At 52.7% G+C, this 11737-nt stretch overlaps 1 protein-coding gene across 1 annotated transcript; it reads right to left on the bottom strand.

Annotated features, from left to right (window-relative positions):
• Positions 1 to 3846: 3846 nt before the first annotated feature.
• Positions 3847 to 8570, bottom strand: TMEM270 (transmembrane protein 270). Its single transcript, XM_004045572.4, is given in 3 exon segments — positions 3847 to 4167; positions 4323 to 4751; positions 8479 to 8570. Coding segments are annotated over 3 exon segments (798 nt in total). The 5' UTR covers positions 8551 to 8570; the 3' UTR covers positions 3847 to 3870.
• Positions 8571 to 11737: the final 3167 nt, after the last annotated feature.

The raw sequence follows: 11737 nt of genomic DNA, 5'->3' as shown, positions 1-11737 counted from the left end.
TGACAGCCCCTAACACCACAGCCTTTCCTGGGGTTGGGATGAGGTCAGGATGAACCGGGGGACAGGGAGAGGCCAGCAAATGAACCCCTCGCCCGGGAATGTGGGTTCCAGGAGCTCCGGGAGGTGGAGAGGGTCTCAGAACAAGAGGCGGGGGGGTCAGGGAAGGGCCAGGAACTTGGGCTGGGGCCTGCGGGCAGACTGAGGAGGGGGGCCCTTACAATCACAACGGGGCAGCCAGGGCCCTGTGTGTCTTGGCGAAGTGGGACCCCTGGCCCGCCAGGTATGTAACAATTCCAGCCATTTCCTGCCCTATTAATGAAAAAGGGACTGATATAAATACACGCTCAGCATAAATAAATACAGGCCAGGCCCAGGACTGCATAGCAGACAGATTGCGTGAAGCTGCTGGCCGGCCTTGCAGCCAGCTCCCCCCACCCTGCCCATGCCCCGTCCACCCCCTGACACCGGCCACCACTTGTTTTCTTCCAGCAGGCCAGGGCCCCTCCATGCTCACAGGCCTGAGACAGACGGACTGACTGCTCCCACCCCGGGCCTCAGAAGCTGCAGCCCCCAGAAAGGCAGCAGGCCTGGGAGATGGGGAGCCAGGGAGTGGGGTCCCAAGAGCCTCCCATGCCTGCCCTGAGCGGGGACCGCACGTGCACAGACCAGGCAACAGCCCTGTGACATCTGGGGTGCTGTGATTATACCCTGATCACAGGAGGGGAAACTGAGGCTCTCAGGGTTTAGTAAGTTGCCAAAGGTTACACAGCTGAGAGGTTGTGGATCCAGCATCCAAACCCAAGGCTCTCTGACCCCAAGGCCTCTGCTGTGCCCACCATTGTGAGTGGCAGCCGAGGGGAGATTCTGGCCTTCTCCCTTTCCCCCAGGATGCCAGGGACCTTGGAAGGCCAGAAGAATTCAAGTCCTAGAAGAGATCTTGCAAAAGCAGCAATAACTCCAGGACAGGGGATTCAGGGAGCCAGAAGTCAGCCAGTGTAGGGCCTTATCGGCAGGCTGCGTAGACAGGGGGCCTGCTCCTCTCCTGCCCCACCCCACCTCTTACCTGGGCACTGAGGAACAAGGCCTGGCATCAAGGAACCCCAAATGCTGACTCTCGGCCAGGCGCAGTGGCTCACATCTGTAATCCCAGCACTTTGGGAGGCCAAGGTGGGCAGTTCGTCTCAGGTCAGGAGTTTGAGACCAGCCTGACCAATATGGTGAAACCCCGTCTCTACCAAAAATACAAAAATTAGCCAGGCATGGTGGCGCTCGCCTGTAGTCCCAGCTACTCGAGATATGAGGCACAAGAATTGTTTGAACCTGGGAGGCAGAGGCTGCAGTGAGCGGAGATCACGCCACCGCACTCCAGCCTGAGTGACAGCGAAACCCTGTCTCAAAAAAACAAAAACCAAACCAAACGCTGACTCCCTTATCGGGGATCACCCCACCCATCCCGCATTGCACAGACATGGGAACCGAAGTCCAGAGTGGGCAAAGAGAGCCTCATCCAAGGTCATACCCAGTGACCTAGGCGGGCAGAGGCAGAGGCAGAGGCACAGAATCCAAGCTTCTGTCCCCAAGCCCGGATCTTCTCCACGGGGCTTGGGCCACATTCCTGTCCATCCCCACCTTGGCCCCAAACTGCTCTGGGGCCTCCTCCTTTCCTCCAGTCCCTGCCTCAGCAAAGAGCTGACATCACCTACTCCTGCACTCATGCTTCCCTGAAAGCTGTGTGTATGTTCTAGAATCCCAGTCACGTTACCCCTCTGACCAGGTGCTTATAGGTCCTTCCTGGTACATGTTCTGCCTCGTTGGCCAGATGGGACCGCTCAGATGTCCCTCCTAGAGCAGGACAGCCTTGCTGCTTAGACTTGGAGGAAGGGTCTGGAAGTTCACCCACATCCACCCTGAGCTGTAAGGGAGGCCCTCACTGAGCTGGGAACCCGAGTGGAGAAGAGCCACACTCACACCACCACCCTCTGGCTTGGGAGTAGGTGAGAGGTAACTGCAAACACTCAAGAAACCATCCCTTCCCCTCTCAGCAGAATCACTCACCTGAAGGCTGAATCTTGGGGATTGGAAGCATCACAGCCTGAGCTGGCACAGCAGCATCAGCCACCCATGCAGCAGGACCCTGGGTCCTTACTCACAGGTTAGGGGAGCGCTGAGATACTGGATAGGTTTCCCCTTTCCCCAGGGAGACACGATGGCTCTTCAACAGATAGCGGGTGAGTGGGTGTGGTTGGTTCTGTGGATGAATGGATGGGTGGGTGGGTGGATGGATGGATGGATGGATGGGTGGATGGATGGATGGATGGATGGGTGGATAGATGGATGGATGGATGGGTGGACGGATGGATGGATGCATGAATGGGTGGATGAATGGGTAGATGAATGGGTGAGTGGATGGTTAGGCAGATGGGTGGGTGAATGGATGGGTGGTTGGGAAGATGGATGGATGGATGGGTAAATGGACCAGTGGATGGATAGATGGATGGATGGATGAATGGATGAATGGATGGATAGATGGGTGGATGGATGGGTGGATGAGTGGGTGGGTAGATGGATGGATGCATGAATGGGTTGATGAGTGGGGAGATTAATGGGTAAGTGGATGGGTAGGCAGATGGGTGGGTGAATGGATGGGTGGGTGGGTGGGTGGATGTATGGATACACAAATGGATCAGTGGATGGATAGATGAATGGGTGGATGGATAGATGGATGGATGGATGGATGCATGAATGGGTGGATGAATGGGTAGATGAATGGGTGAGTGGATGGGTAGGCAGATGGGTGGGTGAATGGATGGGTGGTTGGGAGGATGGATGGATGGATGGATATATGGGTAAATTGATCAGTGGGTGGGTAGATGGATGGATAGGTGGGTGTGTGGATGGATGGATGGATGGATGGATGGATGGATGGATGGATGGATGGACGAATGAGTGGATGAATGCATAGATGAATGGGTGATTAAATGGGTAGGTAGATGGGTGGGTCAATGGATGGGTGGTTGGGTGGATGGATGGATGGATAAACGGATCAGTGGATGGATGGATGGATGGATGGATGAATGCATAGGTTGTTGGGTGATGATGGATGGATGGATGGATGGATGAATGCATAGGTTGTTGGGTGATGATGGATGGATGGATGGATGGATGGATGGATGGTTGGATGGGTGGATGGGTGGAGGGATGGATGGGTGGATGTGTGAGTAGATGGGCAGGTGAATGGGTGAGTGGGTGAATGGATTGGTGGGTGGGTGGATGGATGGTTCTGTGGATGGCTTTGTGAGTGGGTGGATAGGTGGATGGATGAATGGCCAAGTGCATGAATGAATGGGCTCCTTGAAGCCTGGTTCACAACTGTTTCTCAAAGATTTCTAAATCTCTGAAATGTGAGGCCCTGGCACCCCCCAGAGGACAAAGTCTCTAACTGCCCATCTCCCCTAAAGCCCTGGGCACCAATACTTCTGAGAACCAGGGGCACTCACCTAGAGAAAGTTAAGGATTCTGGGAAACAAAAAATCTAGAGACCCAGTGCTGGTTCTGCCCTTGACAGACGGTGACCTTGGGAAAGTTCAACCTTCTGAGGCTCAATTTTCTCAGCTGTAAATGGTGCTAATCAAACCTGATGCCTGTGTTGTTAGGAGATTTAAACCAAATTATGAGTAAATTGTCTGAGATGTTTGATATCTGGCCCATAGAAGATGCTGACGGAAAGTGATTTCCTTCCCAGAGGCAGTCCTGGGCTCACATGCAGGCACACACGTGCACATCACTCACACAACATCTCTCCAGCCCATTAGGGAAGAGGGGGTGAGACCATAGGCCAGGCCAGACCAGGAGAGGCAGATGGGGATACATTTATTCTCTGGGAGTTTCTTGCTCTGGCAAAACTGGTTCAGACTCTGAGTCCGAGGATGCAGACAGTGAGGGCAGCAAGGAAGACCCTGAGACCTCCTGGGGTTCAACCTCCTGGGCCTCGGCCAGCTGGGTCGTGTGCTCAAAGGCAGCCTGCAGCAGGTGGGAGGCCAGGCAGGTGGTCCAGGTGATGAGATAGGCCAGGTGCCAGGAGGTGAGGGCAGTCATAGTCTCCACCCACCAATACAGACGTCTCAGCTGTGCCAGGAGCTTCCTCACCACGCAGTTCACTTGCAAGGCCTGGAACAGTGAGACAGATGGGCAGGTGGCCCTTAGGAGCTCATAGGGTTACACTGATTGGCTGTGGCTCCCCCTTCCAAGCCCAGCCAGCCCTGACCACACCCAGTACCCCAGGTTTGCCCTCCACACCCCAGCCTCACCCCGAGACCACCCACCTTACTGAGCTGCCTGCCCAGTCGGAAGCAGTGGGACTTCTGACACACCCTCCAGGTCACTACCACCAAGAGCAAGGCCACCAACATCAGGCCGTGCAGACACGACAAAAACAGGTCTGTCCAGATGGCCACAGACAGGCGCAGCTGCTCCCAGGCACTGAGCAAGGCCAGGCCCAGGCCCCTGGTGCTGCCCCACATGCCAGCCCATATCAGCCTGGGTCCCTGTAGCACCAGCCACACGGGGACCTGTATCAGAGCCAGCCCAGCCCGAAGAGCCTGGCCCAGGGGGCAGGCTGCAGCTCCCAGGGGAAGGTGGGCCTGCCAGTTACAGGACCCCCGGGCCTCCTGGGCCAGCCCTGACACCCAGTGGTTGAAGAGGTTGATCTTGAGGAGCAGGAAATTATAGAGGTGATCTCAGTTCTGAACCAACTGCAGAAGAAGAGAAAGAGACAACCATCAGCCATCATCACCCTCCTGGGACAGGAACCCCACTTTTTCTTTTTCTTTTTTTTTTTTTTTTGAGACAGAGTTTCACTCTTGTTGCCCAGGCTGGAATGCAATGGCGCTATCTCGGCTCACTGCAACCTCCACTTCCCGGTTTCGGGTGATTCTCCTGCTTCAGCCTCCTGAGTAGCTGGGATTACAGGCGCCTGCCACCACGCCTGGCTAGTTTTTGTATTTTTAGTAGAGATGGAGTTTCACCATGTTGGTCAGGCTGGTCTCGAACTCCTGACCTTAGATGATCCACCCGCCTCAGCCTCCCAAAGTGCTGGGATTACAGGCGTGAGCCACCGCGCCTGGCCAGGAACCCCACTTTTACTGTAGAGGTGAAGCTGCTGGACCACCTTGAGTCAGATCCCCATCTCAAGGCCTCAGCTCCCCACATGTGCAAGGATGAACTCTGTCCACTTTGAAGGACTCCCTTCTGAGAAGGGAACATTAGAAGGTGTTTCATATTGTATTTGGGTTCCTTTCCATTGGATTTTTTTTTTAAGAAACAGGATCTCACTCTGTTGTCCACGCTGGAGTGCAGTGGTGTCATCATAGCTCACTGCAACCTTGACCTCCCACACTTCAACAATCCTCCCATCTCAGCCTTCCAAAAAGCTGAGACCACGCAAGTGCATGCCACCATGCCTGGCTAATTTTTTTTTTTTTTTTTAAGAAATGGAGTCTTCTTATTATGCCTGGGCTGGTCTTGAACTCCTAGGCTCAAGCAATCCTCCCCCCATTAGCCTCCCAAGTAGCTGGAGCTATAGGTGCATCTCACTACGTCCAGCTAATTTTTTTTTTTTCTTTTTTGTAGAGGCGGGGTCTTGCTATGTTATCCAGGCTGGTTTCGAACTCCTGGCCTCAAGCAATCCTCCTGCCTCAGCCTCCCAAAGTGCTGGAATTGCAGGCATGAGCCGCTATACCTGGCCTCCATTGGATTTAAATGGTTATTTACAATACTCCAGACTGAAGGAGGTTGCATGGCTATTATTACCATGTTACGATCCCCCACCCCAATCCTGTGGGCTTTGAACCCAGGTCACTTGTCTTCTTCCAAGTAGCTGGGCTTTGCCTCTGCACCAGTTGTCCCCTGGCATCAGGAGGGCTGCTGGGGGCAAAGGACAATGCCATTAGGGGCAGGGAGGCATGAGAGACATGGGGCAGGGGTCACATAATTCACGACAGACCTAATGAGAAGGGTGAAGGAGAGAGATCCAGAAAGACTTCCAGATTTCCAGCCGGACACGGTGGCTCACACCTGTAATCCCAGCACTCTGGGAGGCCGAAGCAGATGGATCACCTGAGGTCAAGATTTCAAGACCAGCCTGGTCACCTGGTGAAACCCCATCTCTACTAAAAATACAAAAATTAGCTGGGCATGATGGTGCATGCCTGTAATCCCAGCTACTCGGGAGGCTGAGGCAGGAGAATTGCTTGAACCCAGGAGGCGGAGGTTGCAGTTTGCCAAGATCGCGCCACTGCACTCCAGCCTGGGTAACAGAGTGAGACTCCATCTCAAAAAAAAAAAAAAAGAATTCCAGATTTCTGATCTGGGTGGTGAGTTGGACAACGGTGTCTCCCATTCACTGAGATGAAGCTGCAGGACTGGGGTGAGGTGGGGGAAAGCTGCTCTTGAGTCCTGGAGTTGAAAGACCCTTCATCAGAGCTGGAAAGCCCCCAGCCCTTGAGTGACACCAATCCACCCACCTGGACCCCCCATCCCTGTGTCCACAGGCCCCACCATCTGAGATTGGCTGCAAGACCCCCCACTCATGGGCTGGATTTGCAGAGCTTGGGACGTGGAGGGTGGAGCTATGCTGAGACCAAAGGGTCCAGCAGGGAGAAGAGTTAGGATAGAGGTAGGAAATAGGACCTCCCAGGTTATGGTGCTGAGACCAGGGAGGAGGGAAACCTGTGATATCCCACATGATCCCACAAGATCATTTCTATAGGAGAGGAAATGGGCTCGGAGTGGTGAAGCGATTTGCCCAAAGTCACACAGCTAGAGGGTAAAACAGCCAAGATGCAAATCTTTTTTTTTTTTTTTTTCTGAGACAGAGTTTTGCTCTTGTTGCCCAGGGTTGCCCAGGCTGGAGTGCAATGGTGGGATCTCGGCTCACCGCAACCTCCGCCTCCCAGGTTCAAGTGATTCTCCTGCCTCAGCCTCTTCTTGAGTAGCTGGGATTACAGGCATGCACCACCACGCCTGGCTAATTTTGTATTTTTAGTAGAGACAAGATTTCTTCATGTTAGTCAGGCTGGTCTGGAACTCCCGACCTCAGGTGATCTGCCTGCCTCGGCCTCCCAAAGTGCTGGGATTACAGGTTTGAGCCACAGCTCCCGGTCCCAAGATGCAAATCTAATGGTGTCTGTCTTTCTCAACTGCCCCCTGTTATATGATCTTGGCTCACTGCAGCCTTGGCCTCCCAGGCTCAATCTATCCTCCCACCTCAGCCTCCTAAGTGTGACTGAGTTGTGACCCCGACCGCAAGCATGTGTATGTTTAAAAGAGATGAATGGGCCAGGTGCGGTTGCTCACACCTGTAATCCCAGCACTTTGGGAGGCCGAGGTGGGTGGATTATGAGGTCAGGAGTTTGAGACCAGCCTGGCCAATGTGGTGAAACCCTGTCTCTACTAAAAATACAAAAAATTAGCTGGGCGTGGTGGCGCACGCCTGTAATCCCAGCTACTTGGGAGGCTGAGGCAGGAGAATCACTTGAACCTGGAGGTGGAGGTTGCAGTGAGCCGAGATCGCACCATTACACTGCAGCCTGCGTGACAGGGCAAGACTGCATCTGAAAAAAAAAGAGAGAGAGAGAGAGATGAATGGGCCAGGCGCGGTGGCTTATGTCTGTAATCCCAGCACTTTGGGAAGCTGAGGCGGGCAGATCACAAAGTCAGGAGATTGAGACCATCCTGGCTAACAGGGTCTCTACTAAAAATACAAAAAAAAAAAAAAAAAAATTAGCCAGGGATGATGGCACGTGCCTGTAGTCCCAGCTACTTGGGAGGCTGAGGCAGAAGAACTGCTTGAACCCAGGAGGCAGAGGTTGCAGTGAGCCGAGATCGCACCACTGCACTCCAGCCTGGGCAACAGAGCGAGACTCTGTCTCAAAAAAAAGAAAAAATGAATGGGAAAAACAATGATTCACCCATAGGAGTGACCCTCAATAGAGAAAATGCTGCCAGGTGCGGTGGCTCACACCTATAATCCCAGCACCTCGGGAAGCTGAGGTAGGAGGATCATGTGAGGCCAAGAGTTGGAGACCCGCCTGGGCAACGTAGTGAGACACCATCTCTACAAAATACAAAAATTAGTCAGGCGTGGTGGTGCACACCTATAGTCCCAGCTACTTGGAGGCTGAGGGGGGAGGATTGCTTGAGACCGGGAGTTGGAGGCTGCAATGAGCTGAGCCGGCACCACTGCGCTCCAGGCTGGGCGACAGAGTGAGACCCTGTCTCTAAATAAAGAAAAGAAAAGAAAATGTCAGCACTGTAATTTGGAGTGGGGCTTCTGGGAGATGTCAGATTATTCTGGAAGGCAGGCAGCCACCTAGTTCCACTGGATGGGACAGGCAGGGCTTGGGTCTGGCAGCTCTGAGGTGGCTTTGTAAAGGGCCTGGTGTGTGGTCCCCACCCCACTTACCCCCAGCCCCCACTCACCAGCACTGAGAGCCTCATAACCTGCAACAGAATCCCCAAAAGGCTGGATCTGACTGGAGGAAGGGCCTCCATGTCTGGCCTCCCCCACCTACTCCGGCTGGGAGAAGCAGGGTGACCTCACAGATGCCACAGGGTGGGGACCAAGTTACCATGGGGACCCGGTTGCCGCCAGAGACCCACTGCCTTTACCTGGCTCCTGCCGCTCCACTGCTTCCTCTGAAACCTCAGTCCACGTCTGAGCCCAACATTGCCAAGGAGGTCTTAGAGCAAAGCTTCCTTCGGGTCAGATTTCCCCAGATCTTGGAACAGGAATCAAGTGCCGCCTAGGAACGGGGTTCATGCCTGGATTCCCAATGCTTTGGGAGTCCAAGGTAGGAGGATCGCTTGAGGCCAGGAGTTTGAGACCAGCATGGGCAACATAGCAAGACCCTGTCTCTACAAAAAAACAAAAAAAGAAAAAAATTAGCCAGCCTTGGTCGTGCACACCTGTAGTCCCAACTACTCAGGAGTCTAAAGTGGGAGAATCGCTTGACCCCAGGAGATAGAGGTTGCAGTGAGCCAGGATCACTCAAGCCTGGGTGACAGAGCAAGACCCTATCTCTAAACAAAGAAAAAAAATTGAAGGGTGATGAGTTTATTTGGGGAGTGGGCCCTGCAAGCATCCATAGGAAGTCAGAAAGTGTGGCAAGGGGCCAGGCGAGGTGGCTCACACCTGTAATCCCAGCACTTTGGAAGGCCGAGGCAGGCAGATCACGAGGTCAGGAGTTTGAGACCTGTTGGGAACAGGCCCCCAAAATCTGGCCATAAACTGGCCATAAACAAAATCTCTGCAGCACTGTGACATGTTCATGATGGCCATGACACCCACGCTGGAAGGTTGTGGGTTTACCGGAATGAGGGCAAGGAACACCTGGCCCACCCAGGGCGGAAAACTGCTTAAAGGCGTTCTTAAACCACAAACAAGAGCATGAGCGATCTGTGCCTTAAGGACATGCTCCTGCTGCAGATAACTAGCCAAACACATCCCTTTATTTCGGCCCAATCCCTTTGTTTCCCATAAGGGATACTTTTAGTTAATCTAATATCTATAGAAACAATGCTAATGACTGGCTTGCTGTTAATAAATACGTGGGTAAATCTCCGTTTGAGGCTCTCAGCTCTGAAGGCTGTGAGACCCCTGATTTCCCACTTCACACCTCTTTATTTCTCTCTGTGTGTGTGTATGTGTTTAATTCCTCTAGTGCTGCTGGGTTAGGGTCTCCCCAGCCAAGCTGGTCTCAGCAGAGACCAGACTGACCAACATGGTGAAACCCCGTCTCTACTAAAAAAAAAAAAAAAAAAAAAAAAAAAAATTAGCCTGGCATGGTGGCATGCACCTATAATCTCAGCTGCTCAGGAGGCTGAGGCAGGAGAATTGCTTGAACCCAGAAGGCAGAGGTTGCAGTGAGCTGAGTCATGCCACTGCACTCCAGCCTGGGCAAGAGAGTGAGACTCTGTGATAAAAAGAGGGAAGGGAAGGGGAGGGGAGGGGAGGGGAGGGGAGGGGGAGAGAGAGAGAGAGAGAAAGAAAGAAAGAAGAAAGAAAAAGAAAGAAAGAGAAAGAAAAAGAAGGAAAGAAAGAAAGAGAAAGAAAAGAAGGAAAAAGAAAGAAAAAGAGAGAAAGAAAAAGAAAGAAAGAAAAAGGAAGGAAGGAAGGAAAGAAAAGAAAGAGAAAGAAAAGAGAGGCAAGGACGGATGAGTTTATGAGCAGGGTTTGAGTTCAGACAACTGGGGCTGATCCCCAAAATCCCCTGGAAAATGGTGCAGAACACACCTCAGAGTCACCCCACCCAAGGAGCATGAATACTGGGGTATTTATCTTCCATGACCTGTCTGCTTCCTGTTGGACATTAACTCCCCCTGAACCTCCGATCTTACCAGCACAAACACCAGAGAAAGCCCTCCAGCAGATGGTCGGGTGGGGGTCTTGCAGCAGGCGGCTCAAGCAGTGTGCATGGAAACTAAGGCAGAGGACTCTGGGGTAGGGAGAGCAAAAAGGAATCCAGAACAAATAAACCCCTAGACATGTGGTGATGGGAGCCTTGACCAGGGCTGAGGCCCTAGAAATGGAGACAACAGATGCCAGAAATCTGTAGCAGGTACAACAGATAGAATTGGAGGATGTCAAGACCGATGATCTGAGACGTTGCCCAATTGCATGCTAACAAGTTAGCCAACCAGAGCTCCACAGCAGCCACAGGAAGACATGAGACTCCCAGGTCAGAGATCAAAGACAATGTTCCTCATGGCAATAGCAGTGAACTAGGTTATAAGCATTTTCCATTCATTCCTTGAGCTCCAAATCCCACAGGGTGATATGACAAGGGCCAGATGATGCCTGGCAGTATCTGAGGTGGGTGTTACAGGAGAGGTGGCTTGAGTTTAGGGAACCCAAATCTTTTCTTTTCTTTTTTCTTTTTCTTTTTTTTTTTTTTTGAGATGGAGTCTTGCTCTGTCACCCAGTGCAGTGGTACAATCTCGGCTCACCGAAACCTCCACTTCCCGGGTTCAAGCGATTCTCCTGCCTCAGCCTCCCAAGTAGCTGGGATTATAGGCGCCTACCACCATACCCGGCTACTTTTTTGTATTTTTAGTAGAGACAGGGTTTCTCCAGGTTGGCCAGGCTGGTCTCAGACTCCTAACCTCAGGTGATGCACCCGCCAGCGCCTCCCAAAGTGCTGGGATTACAGGTGGGGGCCACCTCGCCCAGCCTTCTTTTTTTCTTTTTTTGAGATGGAGTCTCACTCTGTCACCCAGGCTGGAGTGCAGTGGCACCATCTCTGCTCGCTGCAACCTCCACCTCCCAGGTTCAAGCAATTCTCCTGCCTCAGCCTCCCGAGTAGCTGGGATTACAGGCTCGCACCACCAAGCCCAGCTAATTTTTGTATTTTTAGTAGGGATGGGGTTTCACCATATTGGCCAGGCTGGTCTCGAATTCCTGACCTCAGGTGATCCTCCTGCCAGCGCCTCCCAAACTGCTGGGATTACAGGCATGAATCATTGCGCCTGGCCAGGAAACCGAAATCTTTTCTAATGTGCAGTAAGCAGGGCTGTCTTTTGCCCCAGAAGGAGACATTATATCTTCCAAGGTTGTCTGATATACAGATATCCTAGAAAAGAAAGTCCAGGGCAAAAGGCAATCCATTAGTGCCTCACTCACAAGACATACAGAAACGTGAAAGACACATAGACAGAGGCATCCCAACAGAGGAATGAACAG

The sequence above is a fragment of the Gorilla gorilla genome, chromosome 6 (assembly GCF_029281585.2).
Source record: "Gorilla gorilla gorilla isolate KB3781 chromosome 6, NHGRI_mGorGor1-v2.1_pri, whole genome shotgun sequence".
Classification (NCBI taxonomy): domain Eukaryota; kingdom Metazoa; phylum Chordata; class Mammalia; order Primates; family Hominidae; genus Gorilla; species Gorilla gorilla.
The sequence above is the reverse complement of the archived record's forward strand: the minus strand, read 5'-3'. Positions and strand labels throughout refer to the sequence as shown.